This window comes from Balaenoptera musculus, chromosome 3 (genome assembly GCF_009873245.2).
Source record: "Balaenoptera musculus isolate JJ_BM4_2016_0621 chromosome 3, mBalMus1.pri.v3, whole genome shotgun sequence".
Classification (NCBI taxonomy): domain Eukaryota; kingdom Metazoa; phylum Chordata; class Mammalia; order Artiodactyla; family Balaenopteridae; genus Balaenoptera; species Balaenoptera musculus.
This window is the reverse complement of record NC_045787.1, coordinates 166518388-166533024: the sequence shown is the minus strand read 5'-3', so window position 1 is coordinate 166533024 and position 14637 is coordinate 166518388. Positions and strand designations below refer to the sequence as shown.

At 56.2% G+C, this 14637-nt stretch overlaps 1 protein-coding gene across 3 annotated transcripts in view; it reads right to left on the bottom strand.

Moving 5' to 3' along the window:
- The window catches only part of MLLT1 (MLLT1 super elongation complex subunit), a 129753-nt gene that overhangs the window by 40811 nt on the left and 74305 nt on the right, over nucleotides 1-14637 (bottom strand). For all 3 annotated transcript variants that reach the window (XM_036846634.1, XM_036846632.1, XM_036846633.1), the window contains exons 2-3: nucleotides 11287-11467; nucleotides 3479-3561 (exon numbers count right to left, since the gene is read on the bottom strand). In XM_036846634.1, coding sequence (XP_036702529.1) covers nucleotides 3479-3561; nucleotides 11287-11467 — 264 coding nt within the window. The remainder of the gene's footprint in view (nucleotides 1-3478; nucleotides 3562-11286; nucleotides 11468-14637) is intronic.

Sequence of the window (14637 nt, the reverse complement as noted above, 5' to 3'; positions counted from 1 at the left end):
AAACCGGAAACAGGGAGTAAAATGCTGATCGGAGTTTTGTGAGCTGTTCTAGCAAATTCCGGAACCTGAGGGGGTTGTGGGAACCCCCGATGGATAGCTGATCCGTCAGAAGTACAGGAGGTGCAGCGCAGACCTGTGGCTGTTGTCTGAACTGGGGACAGCCCTGTGGGGCTGACCCCTGACCTGCAGGTCTGCGCTAATTCGAGTGGCTAGTGTCAGAAGCGAACTGAACTGCTGGACACTCCAATGGTGCCTGGAGAATCAGAGCCGGAAGAGAGGTGCTGGGAAGGACACCGTGCATTTGGAGTCAGAAGCATGTGAGTAAAAACCGCTCAACGGATGTCCCCGGTGGCGCAGTGGCTAAGACTCCGCGCTCCCAATGCAGGGGGCCTGGGTTCCACCCCTGGTCAGGGAACTAGGTCCCACATGCCGCAACTAAGAGCCCGCGTGCGGCAACTAAAGATCCCACATGCCACAACTAAGACCCAGCGCAGCCGCATAAATAAATAAATAAAATTTTAAAAAGTATTAAAAAAAAGAAGACACACGGAGATTACTTTTATTAAGTCAGACAGACCCACCCCCACACCGCTTCTTTTTTTCGCTTGGGGGAAAGGAGGGCTTTATCTGTAAAAGAACATCCTGCCAACAGGTCAAACGGAACGTGGCCTCAGTTAAGTTGTAGCGCCAAACACCACATAACACAGAATTTCTCCATTTCACAGCCAGTGCCACTGAGGCTAGAACGCCTCACGCTCACACGAGAAAACATCCCGCGTCTGAGAAAGTGTCCTTTCTGCTCTGGGTGCAGATCCACCCCACTGTCTGGAGAGGCCACACGTCATCCTGGGGCCTGAAGGCCTCAGAGGCTGCCTGCTCCACTCACCCCGCTCACCCAGGCGGACCCAGCAGTGACATCAACGACACACGTGGATGAAGCCCTTACTCCGTGCTGGGTACTGAGCCACACGCTCTACCTTCCATCACTCCGAATCTTCCCAACAGCCTGAGAAGCAGACACAATTAGGAACCCATCTCGTGGACAGAGAAACTGGGGCCAAGAGAAGTGGGCTGTCCACAGTTGCTCCACCTCTTCTCAGCAGGACAAAGATCAGCTCACCTTACTGACAGCTGAACAGTGAGGCAGGGCTGACACCCAACGGCAGCCCTTGCCTATGGCAGGGGGGGAAAGTCACCAGCAGACGCTCTCACCATGTCCCTGGTTCACACGCATCCCACGCCTGCAGAAGCTGCTTTTGCCATGAACCGGCACTCACTTTTCCACACACGTCCCTCAACAGGGACCCACATTTAGACAACATCTGTATGACACGATACCTAAAACAATACTGTCCCTGTCACCCAGAAGCAAGTAAACAACAGAATTCATTCATAAGGAGCTGTCATCCCGGGTCACGCCTGTCTCGGGTATTGAAGCAATGGGTGCGCGTGCGTGAACACACGCTCTGCTGGGCCAAACCCCAGCTCCGCCAATCATGGTGCAGCACTGCCCACACGACTGGGCATCCAGGCGCCCCTTCATCCAGACTGGGGAGATGACCGTCCTCCGGGGCCTGTCCGGGTACTAAGTAATAAGCACCGCTCAGCAGAGGGCCTGGCACAGCACACGCACCCCACAGGACCTGTGAAGGGACCCGCACCCCTTCCCGCGATGGGCCTTGCAGCGCAGGGCTGCCCGCTACAGCCCTGAGGGCAACGCCCCCACCAGGAACAGAGGAGTCTAGTAACGGGATGCAGGGCACAGGAGAGCACCCAGCACTTATCCTGAGAAAGGGCTCACAGGGCCACGCCGGACCCAGCGCCCAACCCTGCAGATACCAAGGCACCCGCGGCTCAGCGCTCCCTCCCAGTGGACTCACCCTGTCCCCCCAACCACCCAGAGGGGCTACAATCAGCATCCCGTTTGCACAGCCTCCCCACGGGGGGCCCCAGGACTCACCCCAGCACTGGCCCCCCGCCCCACGTGGATGCCCCCCTCTCCGCGCTCCCGGAGCAGCAGGAGGCCTCCCTGAGCATGGTCCCTAAGCTGCAGGGCGCCAGCCCCCTCGTGGTGCAGTATCCATCCCCCACCCGTGCGGACAGGCTGGGCTCTCCTCTCAACAGTGGCCGGTCACCGGGACTCTCAGGCCTCAACGCCCAGAGAGCCTCGGGATGACCCGCAGGCCCCGCCGCCAAATCCCGCTGAGCCGCACCCGCTGAGATGGCCCTTGGTGCCCAGGGGACCGCGGTGCCCACCTGAGCTCCACCCCAGAGGCCTCTGACGCCACGGGTTCTCAGAACAAGGGGCTCGTTAAGTGAGTGGTGGCACTCTCGGGCCCCGCAGGGGGATGTCCTTCCTGAAAGATGGCAGAGCCGCCCACAGCCAGTCTAGCTGGACTTGTGGAGGAGCACCAGCCAGCCAGCCACCTTGGAGCCAGCGAAGGTCACCGCCGGCCGCTTGGCGGCACCTGTGAGGATCAGCAGAGGCACGCTGCCAGGGAGGCAACTGTTAAATGTTGGTTACTGCGCTTTAAAAAACAAAAAAAAAAGCTATGGTCTGAATGTGTCCCCCGCCAATTCCTACGCTGACTCCCACCCCCCACGTGATGGTGCTGGGAGGGGCTTAAGTCACGAGAATGGAGCCCTCGGGAATGGGATTAACACTTCCAGAAAGAGCCCCTAGGCCCCTCGCCGCTTCCACCCTGTGAGGGCACAGCGAGAAGCCCGTGACCCAGAGGACGGAGGACGGCCCTCACCCGACCACGCCAGCACCGGATCCCAGACTTCCAGCCATCAGGACGCTGAGCAAACCATTTCTGTTGTTTATGAGCCGTCCAGTCTGTAGTATTTTGTTACAGCAGCCTGAACAGTCTATGACTATTTCTACTTTTTTCATTGTAAATGTTTAGAAAATACATATGGAGAGAAATAATACAAAACCCTGCTGTGATCCTGCCACCCAGATTACCTTTGTTAACATCTTTCATGTATATAATTCCTTTTTTCTATAAATGACACACATATAACTTGCTTTCCTCATTCAACAACATTAAAAGCTCTTTCCCCCAAGGTCGTCAAAGATTCTGTTCAGAAGATGCATAAGTGCATCCAACCAACAGCCCACTGTCAGACGTCTAACAACTTCCAGATCTTCGCCCCTCCTCCCACGAGGTGACACCCCTCTAGGACAGGCCACAGACTCCGGCGCCGCCCCAGCACGTGGCGGCTGAGCCGGGGACGCCGCCACTTTCAGGACGACTTATGGCGACGTGCCCCGGTGCTCCCCCACTTGCCGCCGCAACGTGCCAGGCTCCCCAGCCCCGCCACCACGGGAGGGATGCGCGCGACGCTCCGCCTGCGGGCACCCAACATGCAGTCTCTGCCACACATGCCAACATCCACCCTGTCACCCGGCGCTGCCGGTCCCACCGGCCCTTGTGTGAGCTGTGCTCCTCCTTTCCGCCACCCGGGCTCCTACCTTGTTCTTGAAGTACACCTCGATGGGCATGATGAAGCCTGCGTAACCCGACTCCTCCACTTTGTAGGGGGGCTCCTTGCACACTGAAAAGAAAGGGAAAACCGCTGTCAGCTCCAGGAGGCCAGCTCCCCAGCCTGGGAAACCCCAAGCCCCGTTCCATGTCAAAGGAGTCAAGAGGGAGAGAAGGAGCGGAGCAGGAGAAAGGTGACCCCGTGGCGCCAGAGTGGGAGAGCGCTGGGGAAGGGGCAGCGCAGCTAGCACCGGCCGCGGGCCACACAGGTTCAACCGACTCGGCAGCACAGCAGTGCGGCTCAGCGAGGCGCCGGGCCAGGGGGCCCCTGGTCTCCCAGCAGGGCAGGCACTCTGCTGTGCCCTCCTCCTGTCATCGCTCACTCAAACATGGACACTGAGGCCCCGCTTGGGGCCAGAGACACGGATGCCAGGAGATGGAGATGGAGACGGCCCGGTCCCAGCGGGGGCTCGCCTGGGTTCCACCTCAGCACCTAACCAAAGCATTCCCAGGTGACGAGTGATGAGAGAGGGAGGAAGGGAGGGAGGGGGAGAAAGAAACTAAGAAGAACAGTAAAATAGAGGTAAAACAATCTCCCGCAGTCTCACCCTCCAGGATGAACTGTCAATGTTTTGACAGGTATGCTGTCATTATGCAAGTAACGTGACAATATTGTTCTCCCGCATGTAAGAAAAAAAAAATCAGAACAGTACAGATCAAATCCCCCTTGTCCTCCGCCCCTCCCTCTCCCGAGGCAACCACGACCAGGAGATAGGAAAAAATCCTGCCAACGGTTAAAACCTTTACACACGTATGTCTGTAGTGTAATTCTTAAGGGGGCCAGAAATTGCCGGAAAACAGTGCATTGGAACATAATGAAACATGACTTTTTAAAAATTAAAACCTTGTAAGATTTTTCTTAAAAAAAAAAAATCACTTAAAATATTATATACCTCAAACATCTCACATGTCTCATCTATCTGCGCAAACAAAACTGGTGAGGGGGTGGGTTTAGAGTAACTGGGGACCCGCGAGGCCAGGGCTGGCTGGACAGCCTTGCACAGGACCCCGCTCTGCAAACCACAGGGGCGGGGCTCCAGGGAGCTGCGCAGACTGACGGGTAAGCCGGCCCCCAGGGCTCCCCCTGCCCCTGCGCCAGCCACCTGCCCTCCAAGCCCAGCTCCCGCTCCCCCCACACCCCCCAGGAGGGCTCAGCCTGCGCTTCAGGCTCCAGTCCCCACAGCCCGGGGCTCGAGGCTTGCTCAGCTGGACGGACTTCCCTGCCAGGGGCGAGGGGGCCGTGCCGACCCGGCCGTGGGACCCACCACCCCCGCAGCACAGCCTCCCGGGGGGCAGCAGTAGCCCGGCTGCCTCGGCTGAGCGCCCTGAGCACTGTCACCTGACCTCGGGGCCCGCAGGGAGTCATTACTGCTACCAAACGCTGCACTCGCGCATTCGTGCATTCACTCCACCACTATCCGCATCTGACGGTGTCAGGTGCCCGGCTGACGCCAGAGGCCAAGGGGACACCTCTGGTCCCCAGGAGTAAGCTCAGTCACCTTCACTCTGACGGTCAGCCCTCCTGGAAGTAAGGAGTGCCCCTGCCTGCAGGCTGGGTCAACGGGCGGTGGCCCAGGTAGCCTGGGGACGCTGTGGGGTTGACCTCGGCCCCAAACCCCTATCCTAGCCAGCTCCTATTCTCCTGCTCCTCGGATGGCCTCCTGGCGGTGCTGGCTGGGCATGCCCGCCCCAAGCCACCTCCTCATTCCCTCTGAAATCCGCAGCTCCCAGCGTCCTGCAGGTCAGGAGCCCAGCCGTCCACCGCTCCCCCGAGGCCCCGAGGACGCCTCAGCTCCTCCTGCTCCTACAGCTCGCCTGTCACCAAGTGCTGTGAAGGCCACCTCCAAACATCTCTGGGCTGCACCCCGCTGCCTGGCGCCCTGAGCCTCCGCTCCAGCCCCTCACCAGCCGGCCTGCCTCAGGCTTGCTTCCAGGCATCTTCTGCAGGGGCCGCTGGAAGGACCCCTCTGAATCACAGATCTGTGTCCCCTGATGGCTCCCCACTGCCCTCAGGACCAACTTCCAGCCACTCCAGGGGGCCTGCACGGTGCTCCATCCCCTCCAGGCTCATCTCTCACCAGCCCTGCCACGCTGCCCCTCTCAGATCACAGACCACTTCCTCCGGGACCCTTTCACTGAGCAGCAACCCCCATCCCCCATCAAGCTCCAGGCTGTGGTTCCCTCCTCCGGCCCCGAGCGTCCTGTATCACTTGGTCTCAGGACTCCTTGTGCTTACTGTCTCCACCTTCCTCAATCCTACACGAGCTCCTGTTCACTCAGTGTGACATCCCCAGGGCCAGCACCATGGCCAGACCTTTTGGAAACATTCACTACGTATCTGTCGAATACCGCTGAGCGGGCCACCTGTCACACCTCTGTCAGGTCATCTACTGAAGTGAGAGGTCTGTCCAGGGACAGGAAGAAATCTGGGCACGGAGGCCAGTCACGGCCCGCCTCTCCCCGAGTCTCTCGATCCTGTTTGAGCAGACTCGGGGGGGGGTTTCTCCAGCTGCATGAACCCTGCCCGCCCAGTGCCCAAGCCCCCACACTGTGAGCGTCCTGCAGTCTGCCTCATGTGCCCCGGCCTCGCACAGGGCCGGGAACCTGCTTGCTTGCTGAATTAACCTGCATCCAGGAAGGAAAGAGGAAGCAGAGAGGAAGGATGGCCTGTTCTCGCTGCACGATCCCCCAGCAGAGGAGGGAGGGACCGGGGACCTGCCTGCACCCTCCACCCCAATGTCCATCTCCCCCCGCCCACCCCCAGTCTGAATCCCCTCAGCCATGAAGGCCCGAGTCAGGGCCCCTCCCACAGGGACAGCCCTGGCTTCCCTCGGCCTCTGACCCCCAGGTCACTTACTTCCACTGAGGGCGGTTATCTTTGCACATACACGTGTCACCTCTGATCTTCATCTCTCTACCAGACGACAAACCCCTTCAGGGAAGGGACCCTGCCGTGCATTTCTCAATCTCTCTCCAAAGGCCTCTCGGAGGACGGGCACTCCCAGGCTGAAAACCACCTTATCCGTTCAGAGACGGGGCACAGGGGCCAGAGTACAGGCTTCCAGACGTGGGAGACCGAGCAGACGCCACCGGCCTGCCTGCCGTCCCACCTGAGGGCCCGTGGCAAGCAAAGTGAGGCCAGTAGGAAACCAAATAATGCCGGGAGAGTAACGGGGAGGGAGGCGATGTGAGCAGTCAAGAACTTTCTGGAAGGCAGAGAGTGGGTGAGAGCACGCCGGGCAAGGAAACAGGAAGAGGAAGCTGCAGTCGGGGACATGGCATGGGCGCTGCAGGGGGGGCCCGAGCCCCGGGAGGCCTGGGCTGGGGCGTCCGCAGGCGCAGTGGAGGGCGGCGGTGGGGAGCGGGTGGCTAGGGGTTTTTCTTGGGGTGATGAAAACGTTCTGGAATGAGAGAGGTGATGGTTGAGCCACTGTATGAACACACTAGACACGTGGGTCGTACACATTAAGGGTGAATTTTATCATGTGTGACTCATACCTCAGTAAAGCAGTTATTAAAAAAAAAAAAAGCCAAACAGAGCGGCTGTGACTGGAACAACAGCCCTGGGGATCCCTCCTGCGACCTTCCCCCACCCCACCCCCCGAGTCACGGGGGACCCACGTCCCGAACCAGAAGCCGCTGGTAAAGCGAACCCATCCTGCCCTAAACAGAGCACTTGGTAAGAGCTCCCACTTGGAGGAAAAGAGGCCAAAGAAACAGGAATACTTTAGGGACCACAAGAGAACTTGGGAAAAGGAAAACAAAAACAAAAACCTACAGTCAATGCCCTCAGATGCAAGACTTGCTCAACAAATGAAAACAAAATACTTTTAAAAAGGAAAATGAGAGAGTAAGAAAGGGCTCTTAGACCTTAGTACAAATATAGTACTTATAATTTTTTAATTCAACAGAAAGACCAGAAAATAAAGTCGATGGAATCTCCCAGAATGTAGAGCAAAAAGACTTTTTTTTTTAAAGGGTGAAAGGTGCAAAAACAACTCAGCAGATTAAACAAATGTCAATAGCAGCTAATATTCATAAAGCACCTACTGTATGCCAGGCAGTATTCTCAGCACTTTATACATTTAACTCATTTAATCCTCCCAACAACACTGTGAGGCAGATGCAGTTGTTCCCATTTTACAGATGAAAAGACTTAAACATAGAGAAGTTATGTAATAAGCATCCTAGAATGCGAAAAAAGAAAAATAGGTGGAAAGAAATTGTCAAAGAAATAGAAGCTAAAATGAAGGACACCGGGACTTCCATGGTGGCCCAGTGGTTAAGACTCCACGCTCCCAATGCAGGGGGCCAAGTTCAATCCCTGGTCAGGGAACTAGATCCCGCATGCCACAGGTAAAAGAGCCCACATGTGGCAACAAAGATCCCTCACACAGCAACGAAGATCCAGCATGCCACAACTAAGACCCAGCACAGCCAAATAAATAAATATTTTAAAAAATAATAATAAAAAATAAAATAAAATGAAGGACATCAAATGTCCAACATGAGGAACAAACACACAACCAAAAAAGACCCCAGAAACAATGTCATAAAAACCATCTTAAGTCCTTCTGAAGACAAAACAAGAAACTAAGAAACAGGTCATCTGCAACAGAACAAGAACCCAATAGCATCAGACTTCTCAGAAGACAACGAAGCGACACTTTCAAAGCTCTAAGTGATAGTAATTCTCCAACTAGAATGTTACACCCAACTAGACTACCATTCAAGTGTGGGAACAGAACAAGGGCACTTCAAATACACTGGGAGTCAAGGAGTTTATTCCCCACACACCTTTCTTTGGAAATTGCTTCAGTAATTAATCTCCTGGGAAACTTCTTGAGAAATTACTCCAGTAAAACAGGAAAATAAACCAAAACATAAGGGTATTAGGTAAATCCCCCCAGGAGAAAAGTAAAGGAAAGTCCCAGCGTGATGACTAAAGAGGAGCCAGTTCTGATTAGAGGAGGAAGAGACCAGAATGAAGTATCTCGAAGGGGAAAAAACTCCACTGAATAAATGAAATGATGTGGAGGATGGAAAAAAGGCAAAGCACCTTTGATGAAAAAGACACAATGCAAGGATGGGAAGAGAAGCAAAGGGCCAAATATGAAGCGAAGTAAACGGGGCCAAATTTTAACCAAGGATGATAAAAAGAGCCCATCTGACCTTGGCATGACCTTGAGCGTTCTCCTTGGAGTGGCCCAGAGTTCAGAGGATCCCAACCATCCCGACAATGGAGAGAGTCAGTACGGTCAGGGCCCTTTGCCAGCTACCAACTTCTAGACTTAATCTCTAATCCTGGAGCGGAGCAACCTTAACAAAGTCAAGTGTAGCTCCTAGAAGGAGGGGTATAAGGTTCAAGGAAGACGGGGTGCTCCTGCCCTTCTCTTCCTAAATGGAAAGTCAGGAGACCTTGGCCAAAGTTGACAGCATTGAAGGATCCATTCGTTCTCTCAACGAATACTTAGTAAGCACCTAAGTATTACTTAGGATACAGCAGCAAACTATATGGCCAGACACAAACCCCTCACTTGTCGGGGATGAAAGGGGGAGACACTTAGGAGAAAGTCTAACCCTTCACGCTAGTAAGTTAATAAACAAATTTTAATGTGAAAAATCTAGAGATAAGAAGCAAATTTGCTTCTACTGCTTTAAGGTGTTAAGGAAGGACACGACCCAGAAAGGCCTAGAAATGTTGCCCCTGGGGTGATACCACCGCTGACGAGTTGGGAGGTGGGAACATCCCACCTGGCACATCTCTGCTGGCTCTGTTACGGGTGTATATTTTGGTGTAAAAGATACTTTCCAAGCACAAAAAGTGTAATCTCAGAGGCTGGAGCCCTATAAGAAATTCACTGGCTGCTTCGCCGGATCCGTTTTTCACTGACCACTAAGCAAATGGCGAGTGAGCATTTACCATTCGATACACGTGACGCAGCTGCCCTCTGTGTACAGGCCGCACAGACTTTGCAAACATGCACGATTCAGCTACTGAAACTCTGCCTGCAAAATGACACTTCAAAAGAGTGCGCTTCACGCAAAACCCATTTTTCAGACATCGGGAGCTCGGAGAATGTGCCGCTTCCTCGTGACCACAAACAGGTGACTGGGCCTCTCGGGACCTCAGTTTCCGCATCTAGATATGCGAGGGGATCCTGGGGGGCTCCCCGCGTCGCACAGCACAGAGCGAGGGCAGGACAAACGTAGGCCGCTCTGAGTGTTACTTCTAGCGGCTGCTTGGTTAAGGACCGGAGGGGAGGAAGATGAAACAAGCAGCTGAAAGGTAGATGGGAGTCACCATGTGGGGCCCCTCCTGGAGAGAAAGGGAGAGACGGGAGAGGGCGGTGGTGAAGGAACTGCAGTGGCAGCTGTCTGGGAAAGCAGGCACCTGGGCCAGGAGCGGGCAGCCCGGCTTCTGCTCTGCGTCCGGGCACAGCGACCACGGGCTCCCCCAGAATGAACAGGCGTGACCAAGCGCCAATAAAAACAGGCATATCCAGCCCACGGCGCATAGACCCCTGCTTTAAAGCACAGGCAGCTTACCTGGCCCCCTGAGCTTGCTTCCCCATCTGTAAAAGAGGGTCGCGGGGTGAACGAAAAGAGCTTGTGAGCAGGACGTGCCTGATAAGTGGCATGTATTATTATTATTATTAGCAGGTGCTTTACAGATACCTGCTGTTGTCAGGAACCAGATGGGCTCTCTCCAAGAGGCTCAGAGACGGAAAAATGAAAAAGGGAGAGAAGCTGAAGACTCAGGAAAGGAGAAACGAAGGAAAAGGAACAGCGGAAAGCTGATGGAAGAATCCAGAAGAAAAAGAATCTCGAGCTGCTTTCCCTTCTGAACCAGGAGTTTCTACTCCTGTAACACACGTCACTTCCCCACTGGACAGTAAGACACTTGCCGGCCCAGGCCCAGGCCCAGGCCCCCAGCGGGTCCCGGGACGGGCTCCTGCTTCCACCCGAGGCTCCGTGCTGTCACAGCGTGACCCCCGGCCCCCTGGCCCACCTACTGCGGGTAGAGGGGGCATCAGCCCAGCAACGGCTCTCCCAGCCCTGAAGCCCTTTCCGAGCACAGAGTCCTTTGTTCCTTTATCAACGCATCCATTCGAGAACTATTTACAAGACTCCTGTGACGGGCCGGGCTTCACATGGGGACCGAATGGTAAAAACAGGAGACAGCGCCCAGCCCCTACAGAGCTCCCAAGATCGCCTCCAACTTCGCTCCAAACTCCCCAGGAAGTGGTCTCTGATCCGGCGCCCGGGGTGAGTTCCCGGCTCTCCGCCCCGTCAGACAGCCGGGCCGCACGTCACCCTGTACTTCGCAGATGGCCGGGCGCTCTGAGGGGTGAAGCCAGGGAGGAGGCAGCGGCGAAACGCAAGCCTTTTCTGCTTTTGCCCCACATACCACGGGCTCTCTAAAGGGCATCTCTCCTCCAACGTGGGCCCAGTAAGCAGCTTCCTGCTTACTCACCAGGGGGTGTAAGTCGCTCTTCCCACCCTCAACCACAGGGCTACATTCTCTGGAAGCTTCTCAGAGCCTGAGTCTAAGTGATGACACAAGATGCTGTCACCACCTCCGCTGGGTTTTCCCTACAGCCAAGTCCGCGGCCGAGGGAGAAGCAGAAGGGACGGTGGAGGCCCTGTGTGGAGGAGGAGCTCTCGCCTCGGGCGGCGGGGCACAGGCCACCTGCTCCCCAGGGAGAGGGCAGGCGGCCAGGGTGGGGACACTCACCACGCTTGGGCTTGGGGAAGCTGTCGTGCAGCCGGAAGACCACCTTCTCCACGAAGTGCTGGATCTCACACTGCTCAGGGCCGCGGACAAACACCATCCAGTCATGCGTGAACCCCTCCGTGGTGGGCTTCTTGCGTAGTTGGGCACGATGTCCCAGCTCTAACTTGACCTGGACAGTGCACTGGAGGGAGAGAGAGGCGGGCACAGGGTCAACGCAGAGCCCAGGGCAGGGTACTGCAGGCCGTCCCCTCCCCCCTGCCCCCCGTGGCCTACAGAGCTCGTAAACGAAGGGACTCCGGGCAGGGGCAGCGCCGGTTACAGGAGCAGGAAGAGCTTGCACGTGCTCAGGTGGACCGGGCCTGGGACGGCTGTACATGCCTTCTCTCCCCAGGAAGCCCACTGGGGCCCCGGCGTCTTCTCCCCACCCTGCCCCAGGGCCTTGGCACCTGTGGTTCCCTCCGCCTTGGATGCTCTCCCCCAGGCCTCCCCACGGCTGGCTCCATCCTGTCACCGAGGTCTCGGCTTGACTGTCGCCTCCTCAGAGAAGCCCTCCCTGACCACCCAACCTGAAAGCACCCACCACCACCCCATGGCTCTTTATGACACTGTCTTCTCAGCAGTCTCCACGATCAGACATCATCTTGCTAGCAGTTTGCCTGCTCTCCTCTTGCGCTGGCTCACTGCAAGTGGCTCCCTGCCCGGAGTAGCAACCCTCACCAAGATCTCCTGGAAAACAACAGCGTGACCCGTGGTGCCACTGCAGTCGCCCCTCAGTACCCATGTGGGATTGCTTCCAGGACCCGAGGATACCAAAAATCCACGGACGCTCAAGTTCCTTAGGTAAAAAGGCTTAGCACTTACATGTAACCTACGGATATCCTCCTGCATACTTTAAATCATCTCTAGGTTACCTATAATACCTCGTACAACGTAAATGCTAGGTAAATAGTTGTAACCACATGTAAGTACTACGTAAATAGTGGCTGGGGCACAGCAAATTCAAGGGTTGCTTACTGGCACTTTCGGGAATCGTTTTCCCCAATATTTTCGATCCACAACTGATTGAATGTGCGGATGCAGAACCCACGGATCCGGAGGGCAGACTGTACCTCGTTCTACGAATGAGGCAACCAAGGCTCCAAGAGTGAGCTGTTGAGTGGCACACACGACGTGGCTGAGTTGTAGGGAGATTCAGGCCCAGGTGTGTGTGTGTCACCCAAAGGCCACTCCCTTGGCCAGTGTGCCATCCTGCTGTCCTTGATTAAAGCATTTTCATTCTCCATCATCCCACAGAGTGCCTCCTGGAAAACAGAGACCCCTGGGGTCACCCGAGTCACCTGCACAAACGCTGGCTTTGTTTTCAAAGCAGAACAGTGGTTCACAGTGAGAATGCGGGGCAAGCGTGAAGCCAGCTGGGGACAGGTGCAGGTGGACCCGCGGCCTCGGCAGCCAGGCTGCCCTCCTCACACACAGGTTGGCCACTCGCCTGACACAGGAAGCAGCTCGTGCCGGCCCCCCGCCACACACACACACTAAGCAGGCAGCCCCGACCCTTCACAGAACTTGCACCAGCGAGGCCAGCTGAAACTGCCGACAGGGACCCACTGTACACATCCGCTCTGGCCTGTTAAAACCCTCTCTGGATTTCATAGAGATATAGCCTGACACCTAGTATCAAAATCAAGAACGTTACAAAGAAAGCAGACGCCAAGTGGACACTTGCTCCTAAGTATTGAGATAACCAGGGACAAGCGGGCCAGTGGCCTGGATCCCACGCATCCGGAAGGAAACTCCCGTCGGGCTCACCAGCCCAGGCCCAGACCAGAAACCTCCCTCTGCACTCTCTTTCTCACCACCGGACCCCAGGCACCCCTGGGGCCACAGTCCCTCCAGGACCTGCCTCTTCTCTGGGTTCCAAAACCCCATTCAGACCCACCACCGGCGTACTCCCCACTCTTCCACCCCTTGCTGCTCGGTCACTGCCGGGAAAGCAGGACCCGCCGCTCTCGGTCAGAATCGAGTCCGCAGGGCTCAGCATACCTCCCATCTCCCACCTGTGCTTCCTCAAGCCTGGGGTACTCCTCGTTTACCATGCTTTCACCCGAGATCAGAGAGTATGTCGCAGAGCCGTGCAAGTTTCCCGTGCTGCAGTCCCCCATGCACGCACACACACGTGCTCGCGCACAAAGAAGCTGCTGCTAGGTTCTGGGCAGGCCTTAGAGGCTGAGAACCGAGGAAGCACAGGAAAACGCACACACCCTGCATCCCAGCTCAGTCAGACACCAGCCATCCCCAAACATAGCGGGAACGTCCACTCCCATCCACCTCTGCTCCTTCCAGCCTGCAGCGGGGGGGGCCCTAACTCACTTCTCTCTGATTGAAATTCCACTTGTCCCTTAAGCCCTGGCTCAAGTGCTACTCTCTCCAGAGCCCCTTCTGATAGATCCACACCGGAAACCAACCAGACCCTGGTCTCCACAGCAGTTTGTGTACAACCAACTCCGCTGTGCTGCTTCATCCCGACCCTGCTCCTGACTGTTCACTGCTGTCTCCCCCAGGGCCACATCCCATCCGTCCTTTTAACCTCTATCCTGGCATCACGCTGCACGAGGCTTCAACACTGGATTAAACCAGAGAGGCTTCCTAGATCAGTGAGCTCTAAGCGGTGCGTTCCAAGAGGGAAGGGCCACGGTGACAGATAAGGATGGGGTGGTCCTGACGCAGGGACTGGCGGGGGACAACTGTAGAAACAGGGCAGGAGCCCCTCCCCTGCCGGCCCAGGATGACAGTCCCGGTGGTGTAAGAACAGGGCAGGAGACCGCCACCCCACCGGCACAGGACGACAGTCCCTGTGGGGCTGCTTGGGAAAAGAGCAGAGACCCCCGGGACCGGTCCACTGGGGGGAGGGGTGGGGATCAGGATGGAGCATTGAGATTCCACACTAGAGAAATGACAGCCAACCGTACGCAGATGACGTACGCAGATGACGGATTGGAGGAAACAGCATCTAAGTGATAAAGCACCCCCAGCAACTGTGTACAGTCTGGGCTGAAGGCAAAAAAGGACAGACAGACCAACAACAACAAGCCTGCTGGGAGGCAACCAGAGGGAGTGGCTGGAAAAGGAGCCTGAAACAGGAGAACTGGGAGGACCCAAGGGCGGATGCAGAAGGAGAGACAGGCGACCCGGGCAGCTGGGTGGCTGTGATGATGCCCATGGAGGCCGGCTGGGTGGAGCAGGGGTGGGAGGATGGGGACATTTGGGGGGAAATACCCCCCTGACAACTGGAAAAAAGGCCTGGACGTCTGGATAAACAAGTCATGCTCGAATCAACCACAAGCTTCTATCCGC